Source organism: Panthera pardus, unplaced genomic scaffold (genome assembly GCF_024362965.1).
Source record: "Panthera pardus isolate Hobbes unplaced genomic scaffold, ASM2436296v1 HiC_scaffold_18, whole genome shotgun sequence".
Taxonomy (NCBI): Eukaryota; Metazoa; Chordata; class Mammalia; order Carnivora; family Felidae; genus Panthera; species Panthera pardus.
Genome location: NW_026526743.1, coordinates 20,453,753 through 20,476,876, shown reverse-complemented (window position 1 = coordinate 20,476,876; position 23,124 = coordinate 20,453,753). Strand labels below are relative to the sequence as shown.

At 50.1% G+C, this 23,124-nt stretch overlaps 1 protein-coding gene across 5 annotated transcripts in view; it reads right to left on the bottom strand.

Annotated features, from left to right (window-relative positions):
- ANKRD27 (ankyrin repeat domain 27) overlaps nt 1-23,124 on the bottom strand; it is a 51,575-nt gene that overhangs the window by 7,512 nt on the left and 20,939 nt on the right. For 4 of the 5 annotated variants that reach the window (XM_019423321.2, XM_019423320.2, XM_019423322.2 and 1 more), the window contains exons 8-23: nt 23,050-23,115; nt 22,885-22,961; nt 22,094-22,215; nt 20,401-20,479; nt 19,765-19,897; nt 15,373-15,465; nt 14,144-14,271; nt 13,503-13,585; nt 13,024-13,139; nt 12,530-12,622; nt 10,760-10,957; nt 9,041-9,100; nt 8,826-8,942; nt 7,457-7,501; nt 4,985-5,107; nt 120-317 (exon numbers count right to left, since the gene is read on the bottom strand). In XM_019423321.2, the coding sequence (XP_019278866.2) occupies nt 120-317; nt 4,985-5,107; nt 7,457-7,501; nt 8,826-8,942; nt 9,041-9,100; nt 10,760-10,957; nt 12,530-12,622; nt 13,024-13,139; nt 13,503-13,585; nt 14,144-14,271; nt 15,373-15,465; nt 19,765-19,897; nt 20,401-20,479; nt 22,094-22,215; nt 22,885-22,961; nt 23,050-23,115 (1,731 nt within the window). The remainder of the gene's footprint in view (nt 1-119; nt 318-4,984; nt 5,108-7,456; nt 7,502-8,825; nt 8,943-9,040; nt 9,101-10,759; nt 10,958-12,529; nt 12,623-13,023; nt 13,140-13,502; nt 13,586-14,143; nt 14,272-15,372; nt 15,466-19,764; nt 19,898-20,400; nt 20,480-22,093; nt 22,216-22,884; nt 22,962-23,049; nt 23,116-23,124) is intronic. The other variant, XM_019423319.2, reaches the window with a different exon arrangement.

The following is a 23,124-nucleotide window of genomic DNA, read 5'->3' as shown; positions in this document are numbered from 1 at the left end:
CCTCTCAGGATCCCAGAGCAGGGAGGAAGGAAGCGTGTCTGTCCTCCGGGCCGGCCCCCAAACCCGCCCCCTGCAGCACTCCCGCCAAGCAGCCTGTGCCCAGGAGCCAGAACCCGTACCTGAAAGTGGCCCTTCTGGCAGGCCAGGTGGAGCGGGACGGCTTGGTTCACATTTCTGGCACCTGCGTTGGCACCGTGCTTCAACAGGAGGGGGACGAGGTCCGCCCGACCGTGCAGGGCAGCCACGTGCAGTGGGGAGAAGCCGTCCTGGTTGGTCACATTCACACCGAGCCCACTGGCAGGGATCTTTGCCAGCTTCTAGTAAAAGCGGAGGATGGAGTCAGAGATGTCATCAGTATTTAAGAAACTGGGCTGAAGGAATTGAAACCAGGCGCCCCCCCCCCCCCCACTGTCCCTGTGCAAAATTTGGGGTCACGGTGGGATCCAGAATCAGGTGGCCCACAGGTGAATTCCTACAACTGGAGAAAGGTAAGATATCCCCAAGGAGTAACTTCTATTTTCAAGAGACCAACCCCCCCGAAATGATCCCTTATTTATGCCAAGGCAGTTCAACGGGAAACAGAAAGTCTGTTCAACAAACGGCGCCGAACCACTGGATCCCCACATACGGAGAAAGTGCACATCAGCCCTTACTCCACCACACAAGAACTACAAACGCCTCATAGACCTAGATGGGAGAGCCACGACTGTGTCGTACTTCACTTTCCTGGAGTGAACGCACGAGGAAATCCTTGCAACACCGGGATGAGCAAAGATCTCTTAGGGAAGACACAAAAAGCAAAAACCATAAAGGAAGAGTTCGACAAGCTGGTTTTCGATGGTTCTTCTTGGAAAGACACAATTAAGAAAATGAAGAGGCAAGTCACAGAGTGGGAGAAAATATGTGCGTTATGTAGGTCTGATGAAAGAGGTGCACCCCACCAGAATTTTAAAACAACAGGTTCTTACAACGCAATTGGACAATCCGACGTTAAGAAAAAAAAAAAGGCAAAAGATCTGGGGGGAAAAAATCTGTATTTGTATCATGGAGATACTGTGTACTGTGCCGGTGGTTACATGACCACGTGTTTGTCAAGCCTCATAGAGCTGTTTGCTGCTTAGCTCCATCGTTCGTCATTTTTATCACGAAACTACCTTATGAGTCGCAACGGTTTTAAAATCAATCATGCCAATGTAAGAACAATCAACTAGTAATTTCTTCTTGAGAGAGAGAGAGAGCGTGCATGCACACAAGCAGGGCAGGGACAGATAAGGAGGGAGAGAGAGGATCCCAAACAGGCTCCGTGTTGTCAGTGTAGAGACTGATGTAGGGCTCCGTCTCACGAACCGTGAGACCATGACCTGAGCCAAAATCAAGAGTTGGACACTTAATTGATTCAGCCACCCAGGAGCCCCTCAGTCAATAATTAGCAGGACAAACAAGGGGCGCCCGAGTGGCTCAGTTGGTTGAGCGTCCGACTTCAGCTCAGGTCATGATCTCAGGGTTCGTGAGTTTGAGCCCCATGTCGGGCTCTGTGCTGACAGCTCAGAGCCTGGAGTCTGCTTCTGATTCTGTGTCTCCCTCTCTCTCTCGGCCCCTCCCCCTGCTCATGCTCCGTCTCTCTCTCTCTCTCTCTCAAAATAAATAAACATTTTTTAAAAAGGACATTTATAAACGATATAACCGAAAACAAACATTAAATTAAGATATCAAATCATACATTTTGATAATAAAATCATTATGTCAGCGTTTTACATGACTGGCCAAGAATTAAAACTGGTTATCTAGTTCACTTTTTGCTGATTAAGAAGGTTCTCTCTCAGAAAAACTGCATGCAAAGTTAGAGGGGTGAATTTTGCTGCATGTAAATTGTACCTCAAAACTAAAAAACAAACGAAGGAACAGGGAGAAAAAACGCAATGAAATACCACTGCACACCTACGGGAGCGACTACAGTTAAAAAGTCACAAGGATATGGAGTAACCAGAACTCTCACACACCGGTGGCAGAAATGGAAAATGCCATAATCACTCTGGAAAAATGGCAGTTTCTTATGAAGTTACACATGCACTTACTACAAAATCCAGCAATTATAACCTGAGGTCTATACCCAAGTATATGCATATTTATACAAAGACTTGTTCACAAATGTTTACACTAGCTTTCTTCACAAAGCCCAGAGCAGGGAACTACTCAAATGTTCATCAAGGGGTGATTAGATAAATTGTCGTATAGTCAACACTACCCAGCAACAAAATGAAATGAACTGCTGATCCAACATGGATCTCAAAACATTCTGCTGAGTGAAGGAAGCCAGACTCAAAACAGTGTGTACTGTCTGGTTCCATTCACACTAAATTCTAGAAAATGCCAATGAGCCTGTCATGATGGACAGCAGAGCGGTGGTGCCTGGGACAGGGGAGGAAAGGGGAAAGCAAGAGTTTCAAAGCAGCCCAAGAAAACCCTCAAAAGTGATGGTCATGTTCTGTATCTTGCTGTAGTAAAGGTTTTTAGGTTTTTTTTTTAATGTTTATTTATTTTTGAGAGAGAGAGAGAGAGAGAGAGAGAGGGAGAGAGAGAGATGGGTTCAGAGGATCTGAAGCGGGCTGTGCACTGACAGCAGAGAGGCTGATGTGGGGCTCAAACTCATGACCCGTGAGATCATGACCTGAGCCGAAGTCAGATGCTTAACCGACTAAGCCACCCAGGTGCCCCTCAATAAAGGTTTTTTCAACAAACACCCTAAACACACCAGTGGGCTAGAAGATGGTGGGGTCCAGGGGTGGTTAACTAAAGCATAGACGGGGAGCAACTTCCATATAAATGTATTTCTTATGTCTTCTGAGTCTTTTTGAGACATTTCAAAATGAGAAAAAGGTAAGAGGTTTTCAAAAAGCAGAGAACGTAAGATTTTATTCGATAAATCCAGCAGTTATTTTAATGTGTAATTCAGTTTCTTGTTACAACTAGCGAACCATGAGGCGGGGAAGAAGAGAGTGTAGGAAAATGGCAAGAACAGGGACGGATGCAGTAACTGCCTCTAGGCACACACAGTCACTGACCGGGCCTGAAGTATTGTCACCTCACATCGTATTCTCTGAAACACCGTCCGCCTTTTTTATTTTCATAGCAGTCTGTAGAGGGGGAATCATTCTCTGGGCTGTATATATCCAGCAGCATGGGGACAGGACAGAAGTTGCACATTCCCAATGTGCACATGACCCTGCAGCTAGATGAAAAGCTACATGTGAATGAAAGTTTAATCTTTTCAATATCATTGGGTTAAAATAACCCACACTGAAGGGGCACCTGGGGGGCTCAGTCGCTTAGGTATCTGACTGTGGCTCAGGTCATGATCTCACGGTTCGTGAGTTCAAGCCCCGCATCGGGCTCTGTGCTGACAGCTCAGAGCCTGGAGCCTGCTTCAGATTCTGTGTCTCCTTCTCTCTCTGCCCCTCCCCCACTCACACTCTGTCTCTCTTTCTCTCTCTCGAAAATAAACAAACATTAAAAAAGAAAAATTAAAAAAAAATAACCCACAGTGAAGCTTTTTTAAATAAGGCAGCATTATCTTATAATACAAAGGACAACACCACTATCCATGTTTTGTAGAGTCAAATTAATTTTCTCAGTATGGGACATACACAATCAAGTTAAATCACTAGCACACAAGCACATACTAGATGCACAATACCATCTACAATTGCTCAAAAGAAGATGAAATATTTAAGTGTACACTTAAGAAAATATGGACAGGATCTCTATGCTAAAAATCACAAAATGATGAAGAAATCGAAGAAGGCCTAAATATTTGGAGAGATATACCATGTTCATGAAAACACAACACAGTAAAGATGTCATTTCTTCCCAACTTGATCTACAGTTTTAATGCATTTCCTACCAAAATCCTAATAGATTTTTGGTAGTCATAAACAAACTTATTCTAAAATATATACAGAAAGGCATAGGCCACAGAATAGCTAAAATGATCCTGGCAAAGAAGAGTAAGTTAGGGAGAATCACTCTACCCAATACTGAGACTTCCTATAGCTACAGTAATCAAGACAGTGTGGAACTGATGAAGGGACAGACACACAGATCCACGGAACAGAACACAGAGTCCAGAGATAGACCCACAGCGTATATTATCTGAGGTAGAACAGCAAGTCTTTGGAGAAAGGATGGTCTTTTCAACAAGGGGTGTGGAACAGGTGGACATCCATAGAGAAAAAAGGGAACCTCAACCTAAATCTCACACCTTGTAAAAAATTAGCTCAGGGGTTATGGGATGGCAGGGAAACAGGAGGGTGTGGGAAAGGGCAGCACGGGTGGCTCTTCCTATGGCAAGGGAGCTGGTTAGTACCTTCACTGTGGATGCACAAAGCTATGCGTGTGATCAAAGTGAACACGTGTGCACATGTGGGTACAAGCAAAATCGGAGAAATGTGGATAAGATGTGTGGATGGTTTCTATATCTATATCCTAGTTGGGATACTGTTCTATGGCTCTGCAAGCTGTTAGCACTGGGGGAGACTGGATAAAGGGCACAGGGAATGCTCTGTACTTGGAGGGAGGATCCTCCCACAGGGGGTACCAACTTGAGCAAAGACAGCGGGCCATGGATCTCGAATGCAGCTTCCTCAGGGGACTGGCAGCCAGGTGGACAGACACCCTCAGGCGCGTCTGTTCATGAACTCTTGCCTTGTGACTCGGGGGCCCAGAGAGCAGTTGAAACATTTGAGCACGTGGGCATGTCCCTGCTCACTGCCCTGCTCGTTCAGAAGGCAGGCCGCCCAAGCCAGATCCACCCTGGCGTTGGCTTTTCTCCTCCCGGAACTAAATAACGAATCCCCACCACATCTCAGGGATACCAACTTCCAGCCACTCAGTAACTAGCTGGCTGAGAAGCAGACAACTTTCCTAAGGGGAAAGAGAAGAATCTGCCTCCCCACCCTCACCGCCACCAAGAGAAGCAAGGCCAAACCTTTTGAGCCGGAGCACACTTCGGGCACTGGCACAAGGGGTGACAAAAGTCAACATCTTCTGCACTGACGGTGTCCTCCACCTCGTCCAGGTCCTCCTCTGTCCACTCCAAAAGGTAACGCACCTGGTGTTGGGCAGGAAGGAGAACAGGACTTAAGACTCATCCTTGGTTCCTTTACAAGCTACGGTATCTCCCCCTCCCTCCTTCTGTCCCACGTACACACACACACACACACACACACACACACACACACACACAGCTGCTCCCAAATCCGGGCCAACACGTCCTCAACCACCACCGTGACCGACACACGACTGGGTTCACAGCACGCAAACCTTTCTCAGTCCTTTTCCCAGCGAACCAGAGAACTCACGCTACCATTTCTCCAGCTTGCGTCAGGCATTCGTTCATCTTAGAAAGGGAAGAATGGTGCCACTGTCACACCCTGGTCCCGGAGCATTTACTGAGCGCCTTGCCTGGTGTCACCTAACTGCACACTCTCAACACCAAGCCGTCCCTTCTAAGCTGGGAGAAAACTCAGGAAACAACCTGTCCAAGGCCACACAACTAGGAAGTGGTGGTCGGAACCTCCACACAGGCTCCCTGACTCCACGCCAGCGTCCCTTCCACGACCACGTGCTAGCCCGTAGGTGAAAGTACTGCAGACCACCAAGAGGTCAAATTTATGCTCCAGTAAAAACTGGTGTCTAGGATATTAAATCTGAAAAACGGAAACAACGGAAGTACATTTCTAGGCCTAGTTCTGAGCACTCTAAGCACGTGCATGCAGGGAGTGACAAAGGTTCCAAGAAGACCCCCTTCCAACCCAAACGTCTTTCCTTCAGGTCCCTTCCACGTCCTGACAGCAGATACTCCACAGGGTGGAAACACCAAAGGTGTCGACTCAGGGGCCTCACCTAACAGGCCACCTAACAGAGACAGATGAGGGCCGGTGACAAGAACGGGGGGAGTGGAGGGGCAGGTGCCTTGGGCAGGGGGTCAGAGGCTGTCACACGTGTAGATTAGTTTGGGTGCTGACCCCAAGACACTGGCCAGTCTGCCTCTGCTCACCTCCTTCACGAACGGCCTCAGCCCCGTCACCTACCCACAGGAGGAAGAGGAGTGGGTGTATCATGATGCAGGGACGGCCGTCATCTCTTCTCCGCACAGACTATGTCACCGGCCCACACCATGGCTCCCAGGGTGCCTGAAGAAGTCCTACTTTGCTTCCTCCAAAGAATGCTGGGTTCTCCCGGGGCCAGTCTCACAAGAGGACAGACAGAGATACAGACACCATGTCCTGCCCCCCAGAGGAACCATGTGCCAGTCTGGTGGATTAGCAGTGGTCTCTGGATAGAAGCTAATATACCAGTAACTACATTCAGATTCTTCAATTTTTTTTTTTTAATGTTTATTTATTTTTGAGACAGAGAGAGACGGAGCATGAATGGGGGAGGGGCAGAGAGAGAGGGAGACACAGAATCAGAAGCAGGCTCCAGGCTCTGAGCCATCAGCCCAGAGACCGACGCGGGGCTCGAACTCACGGACCGCGAGATCATGACGTGAGCTGAAGTCGGACGCTTAACCGACTGAGCCACCCAGGCGCCCCTACATTCAGATTCTTAACATCCCGAGCTGGTTATAATCAGATCCCCGTAACCTCTGTGCGCCACCTCAAACTCGACCATCAGCAAAAGGCACTCCTGAAACACATCACTGCAAAACTCTCTCAGAATATGATCTCCTCAGAGCTCCTAATTTGGTAAGCACCCAATTTACTCCTCCTTTTAAAGTGGAAGACATAACAAGTTCCTTTCAGGAAGCCAGAGGCAAGCTAGGGAACACTGCCTGTGGGAATCTGAGGAAGGCTGTGTCCACCCTCCAGTGACGTCGTCAGATGTTCTCTGTCACCTGACAGTGAGGCTCGGGGCAGACACCTTCTCCCAGCAGGGCCGTCCCCTCCCCATGCCAGCCCAGAGCAGCCAGCACCACCTATTCGGGACACCTGCCTGTGACTCCTTGGAGCCCCAAGCCTCAGACCTCAGCCTCCTGCCCAGGCGCCAGAGCCACCCACAACTTCCACAGGGCCACACCGGCACCTCTGGGCTCCGGCCCTCCATCCTCCACCCCTCCATCCTCCACCCCTCCTCTCTGCCAGCCCTGCCCACACATCCTGTTCCCCGATAGCGGGCCAGGCTCTGAGTCCACACTCTGAGCTCCGGCACACGGGAGGGCTGGCCAACACCTCATCAGCCTCCGGGAACGTGAATATCTAAAAGGCTCGCTATGCGACTTTACATCCACCTGCTTGTCACGTGAAGGGAAACTGCCAACATCTCCATTACCACATAGTCATTCAATGCAGCCCTTCTGAGTGAAAGTGAACAGAACTCGGCTCCTGGAGGAACCACAGACAAGAAACACCCATACAGCTCTTTTCAAGCTTTTTCAGATGCGCTTCTCAAAACTCACCATTTCTAGATCTCCATCAGCAACCGCTCTTAAAAGTTTGTCTACCTTAATTAAAGGAAAAAGAGTGTTAGAAAATGATTTCAATAATAAAGCAATAAAAGAAATAACCCCTGGGTGGGCGCCTGGGTGGCTCAGTCGGTTAAACGTCTGACTTCAGCTCAGGTCATGGTCTCGTGGTTTGAGTTTGAGCCCTGCATCGGGCACTGTGGCTGACGGCTCAGAGCCTGGAGGCTGCTTCTGATTCTGTGTCTGTGTCTTTCTCTGCTCCTTCCCTGCTCATGCTCTGTCTGTCTCTGTCTCTCAACAATAAATAAATGTTAAAAAAAAAAAAATTAAAAAAAAAAAAAGAAATAGTAACCAAGTCTGAAAACCTAGTAGTTCTGGTTGGTCTGTTGGTCTATTGGAGTTTTAACATCTCATTCAGTTTCTTTCAAACGTCCCTGAGACTGCCCCAGTAGGATGTCCAGGAGGGCGCCAGCATGCACCGAAGCCACTACCACCCGAGCTCTCTGAAAGGTCTCTGCTAGTGACATGGCCAAGTGACATGGTGGTGCTTCCTAGGAGCCCAGCCACCTTCTAGAACCACACGTGTTCAGCCCTCAGCATCTGACAGCTGAGGGGACACCAGGGGGCACACCCCTCCCAGGAACAACTTCAGGTCTCCGTTAGACTTTGGAATGTGTCTCTTGGCTTGTGCTGCTGTGCTATCGACTCGAGCTAAGCTTATCGGGCCCTCCAAGAGCAGATCACGGCATGGGGGCGGCAGGGGACAGATGCCCTGGGTGGACACAGTGAGGTTCCCATCCACAGGGGAAGAGGGGAAGGAGTCGTGGCACATGCATGGGATGGTCTGCTCTGGGGGCTGACGCTGGACAAGCTCTCGGGTAGATTAAGTGGAGAAAAAAAAAACAGGCTATAAACCACCTTTTACAGAACACAATGTGTTCGCAAGAAGTCAGAAATGACGCATCAGGTTGACGAGGATGCTTATGGAGTGGGTAGTAAGGGGAGAGAATTTAGCTTGTAAAATGGTCTTAAATCTGTGGACCGACAGGGGAATTGACTTGGGACTTTTCCTAGAAGGCTCCTTCTTCTCTCCCTTTGCCACGCGCGCGCGCGCGCGCGCACACACACACACACACACACACACACACACACACAATCCCTAAGGCGAAGAGCTGTTTCAGGAGCTGACCATGCAAGAAGCAAGGCAAGAATTGGCTGGGCTCCCTCCAGGCCACGGCAGACAAGTTGGCCCAGTAGTGCCGGTGGTGGCCCGCTAGGCAGCTCTCATCACGCCGTGGCTCTTTAAGTAGCAGCCGTGACACAGGGCCACCATCCCGTCCGCCCTCCCGTCTGGGAGCCTCACCTCTCTGTAGTCCTTCTTGGGCTCCTGTACGGAGCGTGCCAACACAGAGGAGAAGCTGGAGGTAGAGGAGGCCTGGCTGATGGAATCCACAGGGCGCTGAGCGGGCTGCACTGGGACCTGCAGCCAGGGGGCCCGACAGGAGAAGGGCCTCGTGAGGGCCAGAGAGCAGGCCCTGGGCTCAGAGAGGGCCACCAAGCCCAGCCCTGTCCACTCACCTCGGAAGACTTCCTCCTCTTCTCGAAGGACAAATGATGGGCTTCCATTATTGACAGAATCTAGGAGGAGAAGGGGATACGGAAGATACTGAACGAGGAAGGCTGCCAGAGCATCGTCACCCATGTGCCCTGCTGCCTGCCCATCCCCTCGGAAGGTCACGCGGCCCAACCACACCCTTGGAGGGACAGAGAAGCCACAGCCTGAACGGGCAGGAGCTCACTCAGCATCACACTGACTAAGCGTGGGCTTCCTGCTGCCACCCCTCTGCTCCTGCTGTCTACCAGCTGGGGCTTTCCATGAATGGGCTCAGAGGACAAGAGAAGCCCAGGAACAGAAGGGGCCCCCGGGCTGTTTGTCCACAGACACAAAGTGTGACCTTCCCACTGGCACCCCCGGGTCTCGGGCAGGAACCGATCACAGCTGAGCCAAGAAGGCGGTCTGCCCTTCTCTCTACACATATCCTTCTAGAAGGCAGTACAGCGGCGGGAGAGCTCTCTGCTGCTCACGGACACCTCAGGCCAAGGGTGGCATCGCCCATCCCATCAGCTCTGGTCGCCACAGAGCCCGAGACCCCGCGAGTGCACGGGAAGCATGGCTGAGGCCCCCTGGGGTGAGAAGTGGGGATTTAAACCTTCAAAAACTGCTCCTGATCTTACGTTGTGTTTTTATGACACACACAAAATAATGACAATAGTAACAACAAATAAAGAGGGCGGGAGGAAAGATCTGGAGGTGATGAGTACGTCCATGGCATGGGTTACAGAGCCGGTCTCCACACAGGTGTGTACCCCACTGAATTGTATATATTAAAGAAGTTCAGCTTTTTGTATGTCAATTGTACCTCAATAAAGTGGCCGAAAACCAAAAACCGCTCCCCTAGAAAAAGACCGGAACACTGAGAGAACACCCTGGAAGACAGATGGCAATTGTGTAAGAAGCCAGGGAAACGTTAAGGGGCAGAGAGCAGAGCCTGGGCAAAGGGAAGTGGCTGGAGACCCGTATTAACACAGAATCGCTGACGTGACTGCAAATCCGTGGTGATGTTCTGGGTGCAGTGTGACGGCCTCAGCCTTCAGCTGCCCTGGCCAGCGGGCCAACCGTGCTTCTCTGAAGGTGTCTCTTCAGCCAGAGCGGCTGCGAGAGGAGAGGCACAGAGAGCCGGCCTCTGTACATCCCTCGTTCCCCACCTGCCCACGAGCTGAGCACTCTGACGACACTCCGTGTTCCCAGAAATTACTAACAGGAAAGGATTCGCTCATTCGTGAGCCATTGAGGAAAGAAACCATACCCAACGATGTTCAAAATTGGCCAAAAGAGAATAAAGCTGTTAGGATGAAGTAACAGGAAGACAGAGCTCCGAGGCTCACTGCCTCCATGCCCCGGGCCCCCTGTCCCTGCTTCTCTCGGCCAGAGCCATTGTCCTATTCCCCCCCGCTCTGTCTGCTCATAAACCCACAGCACTCAGGGGTCGGGGCAGACTCTGCAGCGAGCAGCTCTTGGAACGATATGGACAAAATACGCGAGTGACGCTCAAAACAATATCAGTAAGTAAGACCCATTAGCCACCAGGCCCCAAATGCAGCAGAGAGGGTGCAGGCCAAGCTCTGTTCTCAGGCACTAGCGTGCAGTTTGTCCAGCGCGGCCAAGAGCTAATCTCTGGGCAGTGATTTTTTTTTTGTTTTAAAGTCATATTGATGCTCGGAGATGAAAAAAGCTACCTTTGAGTTTAGGGCACACTTGAGGGGTGTTTCTTTCAGTCTGTTCTGGATCTCCGTGGATGCTCCATTTTGTAGCAATGTCTCTATGATGCCTTGGTAGCCCCAACGTGCAGCTATGTGGAGTGGGGTGTCTCCTTTCTCGTTACCAATATCCAGTCTGCATGACTGCACGTCATAGTAGACCAGAGCCTTCACACACTGCAAAGAAAGCGGGAAATGCCACATTGAGTTACACGCTGAGCCTCGGGCGACGTCTGTGGATTCCACAGCCTCAGTCCACGTCCCAGGGGAATCTGGGCTCCGCTCACCAAGCAAGTGTGCGGGAACAGACAGACCTCAAAGGTTCCTTCCAGGTTACCTCATCAGGACACATCATTTTTTCTAAAGAACCCAACTGCCAATCAGTAAGAAAAGGCTGAATAAATTGTGATGTGTCCATGTGCAGAGAGGAGTGACCATAGCAGGCATGAGACCGCTATCCCTTGAATGCTTGCAGCGTTGGCCCTTGACTTGCAACGTTCCTGGAGGGCTTGGATTTGGGGAGTGTTCCCAGTCCCCTAATGCGTAAGAGTGGCTCACTGCGTCTAAATCGTGCAACGATGTGGTTTATGCTGAACACCTGCTTTCCTTCCAGGAGTCTGGAATTCAGGTATGTGCCAGGCAGAGGGTATTCACCTGACTGGCTTCCAATAAAACCTTGGGCCTAGAGTCCCTAATGAGCTTTCCTGGTAGACAGCACTTCATATTTGCTGTTGTAACTCACGGCTGGATGAACCAAGTATGTCCTGCGTGTCTCCCTGGAGACAGGACACTTTGAAGCTTGCACCTGGGGTCCTCCAGACTTCACCCACTCACATTTCCCTGTGGTGACTGTGCTTTGTGTCCTTTTGCTATAATCAGTCATAGCAATATGACCATAGGCTGAGTCCTCTCAGTCGTCCTAGCAAAGTACTGAACCAAGGGGTGGTCTTGGGGACACAGACACCACACATGTAACAGATCACTGGGTAGTGATTAAAGAACGGGCTGGATCTACATTTACTGACTTACAGGATTTCCATGATGCACTGGTAATGAAGTAAGTTGCATAGGGGCACCTGGGTGGCTCAGTTGCTTAAGCATCTGCCTCTTGATTTCGGCTCAGGTCGCGATCTCATGGTTCGTGCGTTCGAGTCCCGCGTCGGGCTCCGCACTGTCAGTGCAGAGCCCGCTTGAATTCTCTCTCTCCCTCTCTTTTTTCCCCCCTCCCCCTGCCCTCTCTCAAAATAAACAAACTTAAAAAAGAAAAAGTTGCATAAAGACGTGTAGGGTATGATCTTGTTTTTGCACATCAACCACCTAATCCGGCCTCAACCTGTATAAACCCACCCCCGTGTTACCACACAGAGAAGACGGAGACAGAGTGGCTATGGCAAAATAACAGTTAAATGTTAAGTGGAGACAGAAATGATAGAATTTTTGCTATTGTTCCAAACCCCAAAACATAAAAACTGAATATGAACAAAGGTAAGAACCAGATGGCCGTGGGGATGAGTGACAATGATTTAATTTCAGGATAAGCTAACGGGCAATTAAAGTTTAGATTTCTGTTATTTCAGTAGAACATCTGCAATAAATTTAAGATGTTTTTAATTAAAAAGAAATTGCACGCCAAATGTTCCAATAATGATCGACATAAACTAACGATGTTAAACCCATCGGAAGTGCACCTCTCTCCAGGAGCGAGAAAGGGAAAGAACAGCTACTCTGGGAGTGGGAAGCGCCACTTACGTCTTCGTGGCCGTAGGTGCAGGCCAGGTGGAGAGGCGTATTGCCGTTGTTGTCTTGCACCTCGGGGCTGGCTTTGTAGTGCAACAGCAGCAGCTTCCAAAGGAGAGGAGAGATCGGGTGAGCCCCAGCCCCCCTGGCCGCTGCAGGTGCACGCTTCCCACGGGAGGTGTAGCCTGGAGCCCCACGGGGAGGTCACCTGTTTCCAACAGCAACCACGTCTCCCTACACTACAGTTAAAATGATCCATCACTCCCAGCCTGCCCTGCGAAGCGCTGAGACATTCAAGGAAAAGGCCTAGAGCCCCACCCTCCTTCCCCGAAGCCATCCTGTTGTGTCAGGTCTACACCGAAGGGTCTTGTCCCATGGACCCACAGGGAGACCCCGGAGGCTCAGACGCACAGCCCTTCCCTGAGGCTGCAGCTGACCCAGGGTGCGACACAGGCGCATGACCACAAGGTCAGCACGCTGAGCCGGGGGGTGGCGCCCCTGCTCACCGTCACGCTCTGATAGCCCTTCTGGCACGCGAGATGAAGCGGGGCAGACCCGTGATAGTCCGTGGCGTTTACCACCGCGCCTTTGGAAACCAGGAGGTCAATGAGGGATGCCTGCCCTGGGGAACAGAAGGATTGCACCACAGAGAAGGAAAGAGCAGAGGCTCTCCAAACCCTAAATGTGAAGCCCCGTTATTTTACTCTCTTCTCTGGCAGGAGACATGCCAGGAAGTGTTTTTCTGCTCGAGAGGAACCAGAGCTAACATCAAGTCAGACTCTACAGATTCAGGACACTGTAGGGTGTCTGGAGGGGGCTCGGCTCCGGTCCACCCCTCAGCAACAGAAGGTGGTGAAGTGGCCCATGGCACGGCCCCTTCCACCGCCAACTCCCCCGCCCTGTCCATCAGGCCTCTGCTGAACTACCCCCCACTCCATCCCTCTGCCTTAAAAGCCCAACCAAAGGCCAACCCAAAACCACATACCACAGAGGGCGGCCACATGGAGTGGTGTATGACCCCTGTCGTCTCTGGAAAATGGAGTGACAATGGAGGGATCGTTCAGCCTCCTAAAAGAGGAAGATACAGAAAAATATATCCTTGGAACGGAAGGGCAAAGCCTCTCCCTACCATGCTGGACATGCCAGGGTCCTGGGGCTAGCAGACAGATCTCAGGGTGTGAGCCAAGCTGGGTCTCTTTAAGAGCTTCCCAGAGATCATCCAGTCCCTGCTTGACCTCAGGCACGGTGAGGTGGCTGGTAGACTCCCTCCCCCCACCCACCCCCTCTAGGCCATGACATCCAGCGACACAGCCTGGAAACAGCCTGACGAAGGGAAGAGAAACCCAAAGGGTTACTGGGAGAAACTGACATCCCTCCCATCCTAAGATCTACTTTCTGAGGCTTGGCAGGCTCTGTGCCTGCCTACTCTGGCATCCCGCCCAGCAGAGTGCCAAGTATTTTTACGAACTTTATCCCATCTGATTCTCCAAAGAGGCGGGTGTTTTTGTCTCCACTTTACGGCAGCAGAAGCGGAGGGCAGCGAGGGGAAGGTCTTTATTCAAAACTGCACGACTAGTGTGAAAGCCCTGCCCTGCCACTTGCTGGCCTCCCCGGGGACCTTCTTACCCGGAGACCAGTTTCTCACAGTCATCGCAGAAGCACAGAGGATGACACATCCTTTGGACGGCATCTTTATCTTGGTCACCTTGGCTCAGAAGTCTTTCCACTTCTTTCTGGTTACCTGAGGCAATGTGCTAAAAAGTGACATCAAAAATACTGTCAATCGTAAGGAATTACTTGCTTCTTAAGGCGTGAATTTTTGGAGCTTCCTTGCAGAAGCCAGGATCTCTGTACAGATAAATGACACGACTTGCTCTTTGGGATGTGTTTCAAAATAACCTGGCGGACAGGGCAAGCGGGTGGGGGTGGAGACAAAACAAGACGAAGATAGCCCCGTGGGTGTGCATTTCTACTCTGTTCACTTTTGGAAATGTTACAAATCTTCTGTAATTGAAAACAACAACGACCTGACAAAATTCCCAAACCAACAGTGGGGGGGACCACACCTCCTGAACCTCAGTGTGGACGCTGACTCCTCACTAGCACACCCCTCGGTGCTGTCCCCTTGTATTCTAACAGAGCCTTGGTCTGGAGGGAAAGGGAACGGCTGCAGTTAGCAAGAGATCCATCAACCAACAGGCCTACAGGGCTCACCCCTGCAATTCCTGGATGTGCCCCTCTCAGGAGATGAGATGTTCTTGGGAGCACGTTGCCCCCGGGGAGGCTCAGGGGTGCTCCACCAACACAGTGTGGTTCTGGGTAGCCAGAAGCACCCACAGGCTCCCGGAGGTGTGCCTTCACTCAGCCCTCGCCAACTACCCAGCAGGGCACCTTGTCAGCCTCCCAGGGCTCAATGCATGAGTGATGAAACCACCACCGGGCGCTGAGCTCCCAGCCTGGGGCGAGCTCCCACAAACACTGGCGACACGGGGCTCCTGGAGCCCAGGAGAGGTGTCAGCTCCGCAGAGGCCACCAGTGAGGCTCCACAGAGCAGACCACGGAGAACAAGTCGTATTTTGCCGAGGGGAGAGAGGACAGCCGGGCAGAGGGCTGTCGGCGAGGCCCAGTGCCCTTGGTGTGCTGGCCCCTCCTGGCTGTGGCACAGCACACCTGGGGGGAGGTAGACAGACATAAAAGCTCAGTATTCCGGCCACCCACCCGCCCGGAGCACAAAAGGAACCGTGGTGTTTCACCAAGCAGACCGCCCTGACGGATTCTGCAGAGACCCCAGAGATGCAGAAAGATGAAACGTTCCTCACACACCTGCGCCCACAAGGACGTCTTGGGTGTCTTACCTTAAACAGACAATCAATGGGAGTTGAAGTCATCTGAGACAGTAAGCTCATTCTCTGCTTCAGGAACAGCCTGTCACCGAATCCTTCAGACTCCTGCAGGAAAAACCCAACAAGCTGTTTTATCAACTTGTCACAAGATGTCAGTGCAGATCCTTCAAAATGGAGAGCCCGGGAGCAGTCCTTGCTACTTCGCACAGAACAGGATCGGCAGTTCCTCTCTCCCTGAGCCAGACAGCAGATCCGCATCCGGCTGGGAGAAGCGCTTCCCGTCTGTCCCCACAGGAAGCGGCAGCTGTGATGGTCCCTTCCCAGTGGGGACGTGGGCGAGGGGCGGCACGCTGCCGATGCGCACCCGTGTGTGGAATGTGTCCTCGCTAAGTGTGGAATGTAGCGTGCACACACCATCACCCTCCAGATCGAAGCGTGGATTGTCCTGCCCTCCTCCTCCTCCTCTCAAACTGCTGTGCTAACGCCTGCCTAGCCCTATCCCCTGCTACTTTATCTGGGCATACAGACGAGAAACCCATTTGACAGGCTGTTCTGCGCCTCCCAGTGTCAACCAGCAGGAGAGAGAGGGGTCTTGCCTTTCTAACATAGTTCAGAAAATAGCAGACAATACGGCCACTGTTCCCAAATCCTATAACATACCGGGGGCCACCCCAAATAATAAACTCAGGTCTTCGTATTGCAGGTAATATCTACCTAGCTACAAAAACCTAAAATTGCATCCCTACTTTATGAAATAATCCCTAGCAAGACACTTCAATGCTCACCGGAGCACCTGCAAATTGACTAATGACAAATTAACTTCCTCAGAAGTTTCAGTGGGAAGTAAAGGGAGATGTCTTCCCCAGCCAGTTGCTGCTAGAAGAACTCCCCAAACCCTGACAAAATTATGGGAGAAGGCCCTTGATGGCCCTATAAGTTCCGACTTTAGAGATCCAGCTAAAGACAGAGCCAACAGCACCTCAAGGGATGGCCCATATCTGGGGTCCTCTGTCAGACAGAGTCCCTCACACCAGCTGCCCTGAAAGGGTTAACCCGGCAAACACACACCAACCCCTCAGGGTGAGAGCCATTTTGCTCCCACCTACCATCGGCGATATAAGGCTCTAACAACCTGATTTTATTCAGTGATTTATAGGCCACGCAGCTTAATGTCAGAGAAATGTCAAAGACATCGTTGCTCAGGTCAATCTGGGGGCCCTTCCTCGACTCTGGGTAACTACATGAATGGCAGTGATGAAGAGGGGCAAGCCCTGAGGTCCTGAATCTTCAAGGAGAAATGAGCTACCAGAAGAGACCACATATCAGCTCAGATCTATTTGGGAAAGGGGTAAATACTATTTATTAGAAGCTCAATAAAGAGACAAAGACCAGAAGCCCACAGAGCTGGAACAGAGTGCTCCCCGTTTTCTGGTCTACAAAGGTTAAACTAGAGTCATCTCAGTAATGCTCCTTTGCAAGAAGCTAGGCTTTATTTACGAGACTTTTAAGTCTTTATGCTTAAAGAATATATATAAGGTCACCTCAAGTACAATGATATCTTGGGGGGTAAACTTTCTGTGAAACAACATCGTGTTATATAAAGAAGGAATAGTAAAACATAATTTGATTTACTAATACTTAGTCCTTAATGCTTTTCAGAAACCTCACCCGCCGTGTGCGGATACACTTAAGCTCCTTCCCCAGGAAAGGACACCAACACAGGGCAGTGGCCTCCCACGTTCCAAGATGGAACTGCACTGCTGACAAGAATCCAGTCAGCAGCTAAGGCCGAGGCAACGCCACCGGGAGAATCTCAGTGCCGGCGTCACAAAAGACAAGGAAGCCGCACTACCTGCTCTGTCAATAAAGGTAAGGATCTCTCAGGCCTGACCCACTCAAGACCCAAGGGACTGGCTTCACGGCCAGCTGTAAGGATGATGCACACCTTGTCCCGACATCTGACAGGACCAACCACCCCCCACCCAGGAAGGCAGGACCAGGACCAGGGTCAGACACCCCGGACAAGAGGGGCACACTGGGCTGTGTCCCTACCTCGCCCACCCAAACTAATGGCCTTCCTTGGGGCCATCCACGCAGGATGCACCAGAGGACCAGGAAACAGAGATGCCCGGATGCAGGGGTGTTGGAAGAGCAAGTTAAGGGCACCAGGATCGTCTTCTGCTTCACAAAGGCACTTTCAAATACCCTATTTGTTTCTTGTAAACTCCCAACAAGAGGTCAAACATACAGCATCGTCTTCAGTGTAGACAAGAAATGGACATAAACTTAGAGAGACAGCCTTGTCCAGGGCAAACACAAGTTATCAGGCTCAAGCCAACACCAGCACAAGAAGGGCCACCCCTCAACACGCCCCCCAGTCCAGGGGCGCCTGGCTGGCTCTGTCGGTGGAGCATGCGACTCTGGATCTCGGGGTTGTGAGTTCAAGCCCTGTGTTGGGTGTAGAGATTACTTAAAAATAAAATCTTAAATAAATAAAAATCAAAAAAACAAACAAACAAAAACCTCTCCCGATCCCACTTGGGACATTGTATGAAGTCAAAGTGGATGTGGGAAGCTGACTGCTGCTCTGTGGTCAGCCACCTCCTTACGCTCTGGTCAAAGGCTTCAAGCATTGTGCTTCCTGCCTACACACCACAGAAAGTAAGCAGTCAGGGTGGCCATGGTGCAGGACGGGGACGGCAAGGGGAAAGCTGCACCCTCAGGAGGCGGGCACCTCCCTCCAGGTGACCAGGAGCACCCCTGACCCCACGAGGGACGTCAGGCAATTCCTACCATCAGCCTACGTGCCAACAAGAGGAGCATAATCTCAAATTTTCCTTAAAAATATAATTGCATAGGCACAGAAAAAAGATACGTACCAAAAGGTTAGTAAGTCATCTCCAGCTAGTGAGTTTATGAGAGGTATTTATTCTCTTCACTGCAACTTTATACAGCTGGTCTGGCCCTTGAACAACACAGGTTTGAAGTGTATGGGTCCACTTATATGGCGACAGACACAGCACAGTACTCTAAATGTATTTTCTCGGCCTTGTGTTTTTCTTAATAATGCTTTCTCTTCTACAGCTTACTTCAAGGATACGGTATAGAATATGTACAACATACAAAATATCTCTTTTTTTTTTTAGGGTGTTTTTTTCTTTCTTTTTTTTTTTTTTTAGGTTTTTAGTTAATTATTTATTTATTTTTGAGAGAGAGAGAGAGAGAGAGAGAGAGAGCGCGAGCACGAGCAGGGGAGGGGCAGAGAGAATGGGAGACACAGAATCTGAAGCAGGCTCCAGGCTCCGAGCTGTCAGCACAGAGCTGGACGCGGGGCTTGAACTCGTGAACCCGGAGATCATGACCTGAGCCGAAGTCGGACTCTTAACTGACTGAGCCACCCAGGTGTCCCCCAAATATGTCTTAATTGACCCTTTATATTATTGGTAAGGCTTGTGGTCAACAGTAGACTACTCGTAGTTAAGTTTTTGAGGAGTCGTAAGTTATACACCAATTTCCAACCACGCGGGGGGTCAGCAACTCTAATCCCTGCGTTGTTCAAGGGTCAACTGTATATTGCAAATATTGTTTGTAAGCAAGTATTGGTTTTCTCATCAGAAAAAAATACGACCACTGTTTTGGGGAAAAACAGTGTAAAATGCCATATATGATATAAATTATGTGAAGTATACACGGATGGGAGGACAGGAAAGCACATACACATGTTAACAATGAATGAAGTCAGGGGAACCGTTTTTACCCAAGTGCACCTGTCTGGGCAGGCCTATGGGTATTTTCCAGATATATTAACTTATCATTACTTTGGGAGATTCTGACATCAGCAGAAAATTAAGATCAAGGGAGTGTTTAATCCTCAGGACTCCTCGTGTGTAATACAGGAATCTCTTCACTTTACTAATTTCAACTTTGTGATTTCTGGGGGTACGGTCACATTTTGCTGGCTGGTGAAAACAGGCCAGCAACGCAACCCCGGTTTAAGATTCTCATATTTCACGTAGAAATATAATCGCTTCCCCTAAGCAAAGCTCGCCAAGAAAATAATAAGACCACTGAGTCCTAAAATTGCATTTATTAATAACCTCATCTCTTGCCTACATACCCAAACTCATGGTTTCTAGCTTCCCCCTCCTGCCTACGCTTTTGAGGATGGTGACGATTAACGAAGCACGATTTTAACCACGCGAATCCCGGTCGTAATCTGCCACTTCCACAACCAAGTTTAGCACTTCAGTCTGCTAGGTGACTGTCAAGTCTCACAGCCCTTAGACAACAGAGGCCTCGTTCTTGGGGGACATTTAAGAATCCCCTTCCTCACCCCCCAACCTCAGAACCCTATCGAACATGCCCTGACACCCACAAAGAAAGGCCAGGCAGGAGGGACCTTACAGGCGGCTTAACGGAGAGGCTTCCTTGCCGAATGTATTCGATTGCAGCCTCGATGGAGGTCAGGCAGTATCCCAATTCATCTTTTGCTGAGCTGCTAAATCTGAAGTTTTTGATATAACTCAGGTTTGCCATCCTATCAAAAGGAAGAAAAAAGTTTCATTGTTGTACATCCCATTCACACCTCTCCACAAACAATGCAGTCACTCAAGCTGGCGTGAGTGACTGAAGTCCGCTAGCTCCGGGGACCTATGACTGCTACCCCCTTAACCTCTAGCGCATGTGCAATTAGGAAAATAAGTAAAACCACCTGGTCCTTTCCTGGAGTATGCTAGTTTTTAAAAAGCTGATTACTGTAAAGCGAACCAGAGGTTCCCATCGGAAGAGGATGGGCTTTGGAGTCGGAACTGAAGCCAGCTTCCTGTTCCATCACTGACTAGCTGTGTCTTCCAGAACAAGAAACATAAGCTCTGTGGGCCTCAGTTTCCCCATCTGGAAGTGGAATGATAGCCACCCCCCCCCCCCCGGAACGGGTGTAGGGCAGGCACAGCAACGGACTCACAAGGGGCGCTCAATCTCCTGCAGTTAGACTAAAACCATTTTGCCATTTTCAAAAAGTATTTCAACAGAAAATATTACCAATTAGGGATCTCCGTTTTCACAAGCAAATATAACAGGACTGATAACAGATCATCAGCACACATGGTCTCCAAGTTAACTGCAGGAAGGAAACACATGTTCGAAGCCAGCATGAGATTCAAACAGACCAGCAAGCATATCAACTCCCCACCATCATCCAGCCCACGAAACCACAATCCAGTAAGGCTACGCCTCAGGGAGCGGTTCAACTCTATGATTTTCTTTACAGTGTCCTAAATAGACGTCACATTTGAGGGGAATGCCTAGCATTCTCAGAACACGCGCAAAAGAAGGGGGTTCCCAGCAGACTACCCCTCGCCACCTTCCAGGATGGTTAGAGTCAGTGAAGGTGGGCAGAGGTGTGCCCAGAGCCACCTCGAAAAGCCTCTTCCCTCCTGAGATTATTTCCGTTTTACGTACTGCAGATCCTAATGCTCACACTTAGCCTGTTTCCATTTTCTCCCCTTCGAAATTTTAAGGACTCCATTCACTCATCATTCTAAAAACTCGAATAGCACAAAAGAGCAACCTGTGACCGTCTCTCCCAGCCCTGCCAGGCAGTCTTCTTCCCCCAGACGCTACTGCTGTGGCTTCCCACCTGCCTCTCCAGAGACAGTCTAGGAACTCGCCGTCGTGCACATACAGCCGCCTCCTTTTTCTGGAATGCTGTTAGAAGTGCACCATATACACTCCCATTTATTTCACTCGACGTGCTTTGAAAATCATCCCCTATCTGGGCACACAGATATGACTCCCCTTCGCTTTTTTTGTCTTAGCTTATTTTGCTTTACTTTTTATAATGGAAAATTTTAAGCATACACAAAATTAGGAAGAGTGGCCTAATGAACAGTCGAACCCCCATGTACCCATCACCACCTTGGCTCATTTTTCTTTAAGATTAAAGGTGTTTAATTTTAGCCAAGGAATGTTATCAACCAAACATTGTCAGACTGGAACACAACTGCAGAAGGGGCCAGTGGACAATTCGGCACTGGACCAAACGAATACCACCCCCACCCCAGTGCTGTGACAGGTTCAAGAGAACACACAATAGGAAGTTTAAAGTCAATCATACACGCTCCTGCACCCAGGCAAGTTCAGACTCGAGCAGACAGTGTCATTCACTTCGCAAAGTCAGGTTCTCAAAGGACCTGCGCAGCTTGGATTCTGATTTATATATCAGCTGCATGATGTCCATGCAGGTGTGGGGCAGCCTGGCTCATTTTTGAGGTCGCTGCTTCTCTGCCACCATTTTCTTACCCGAATCATACCTACCTCTTCACCCCCATTACTAGGCACCCACGCATCAGAGCAGACTCCAGGGGGCTCATGCTGGAACACTCTGCTGCACGTGAGCCCATCTGAATGATCCTTTAAGATAACACTGCTCCGGGGTGCCTGGGTGGCTCAGTCGGTTAAGTGGCTGACTTCGGCTCAGGTCATGATCTCACGGTTCGTGGGTTCAAGCCCTGCATCGGGCCCTGTGCTGACAGCTCAGAGCCTGGAGCCTGCTTTGGATTCTGTGTCTCCCTCTCTCTCTGCCCCTCCCCAGCGCATTCTCTCTCCACCCCCCTCTCAAAAAATGAATAAACATTAAAATAAATTTAAAAACAAATAAGAGAACACTGCTCCTTGACAGATCTGCATGTGGATGTATCTACGCCCCGGCCGGCCCCCTGCCCCAAGCACAAACCTCTCTGGCTGGGAGACTGTGTAATTAGCTGTACCACCTTCCGCAAACAAACCAGCTTCTGCTGCGGAGAGGTGCACTTGTTCAGCTGAGCCAGCTCTCTCTTTGCACGAGGTATGTTGAAGCTGTGAAAAAATTTGGAAAGTGACAACTTAAGACCACAGTGTAAGGGCACTTCTTCCCTGGCCTATTACACTGCTTCCCACAAACTGTAAGTAACGAAAAACACGCACAGAAACTCAGAAGCAATTTGACTCAGGTCAGTGGCAAAACTCAACACCTCTGAATGTCCCACTCAGTATGCAAAATGATATTATAGCTGCACCAGAAAATTAGGGGGGAAAAAAAGAGTCTTCAGCCCCAGAGTGAAATAGCTCCAAGGGGTTAAAACAGTTTAAACATAACCACTTTAGATAGTTTTGTATCCTAATGGAACGTAAATTAACTCAAAAGCCAGTGCCTCTCTGGCAGGCCTCCCTCAGACAGGCAGGTGAGGAGAGACGCCCGCACACAGGACCCACCTGGGCGAGCGGTGGGCCTGCCAAGAGACCAGCTGTGCCAAATCCCACCCTGGAGCTCCCAACCAGCTGGCATGACAGGTGCAGGACGGTGACAGCCACAAAACACTCATCTGCCAACCTCGGCCCTTTATCTCTGGTCACAAATACCCCGCACTGCTCCTCAGTATGAATTAAGTCAAACCAGCATGCGGTCCCTGCCACTGAGAGCCCTGCTTCCAGAAGAAGCGGCCCCCGCCGCTGAGGACGCCGAGCTCCTGCAGCACATACCCTTACCTGCACTCAGGTTTCACACCAATATCCTTCTGCTGAAGATCCTGAAGGCTTCTTGTGATTTTGTTAAAGGCAGCATCCTAACAACAGATTTTTAACGAGGCTTCAGATTTCTTAAAAAGTTTCGAAGGCGGCTTCCAACCGGGATGACAGCGATTTAGAACCTACCTCGCTTGCCTCCATGGTCCCCACATATTTAAAGATCAGGTCATAAATATCGTGCTGGACGTACATCTGTGGAAT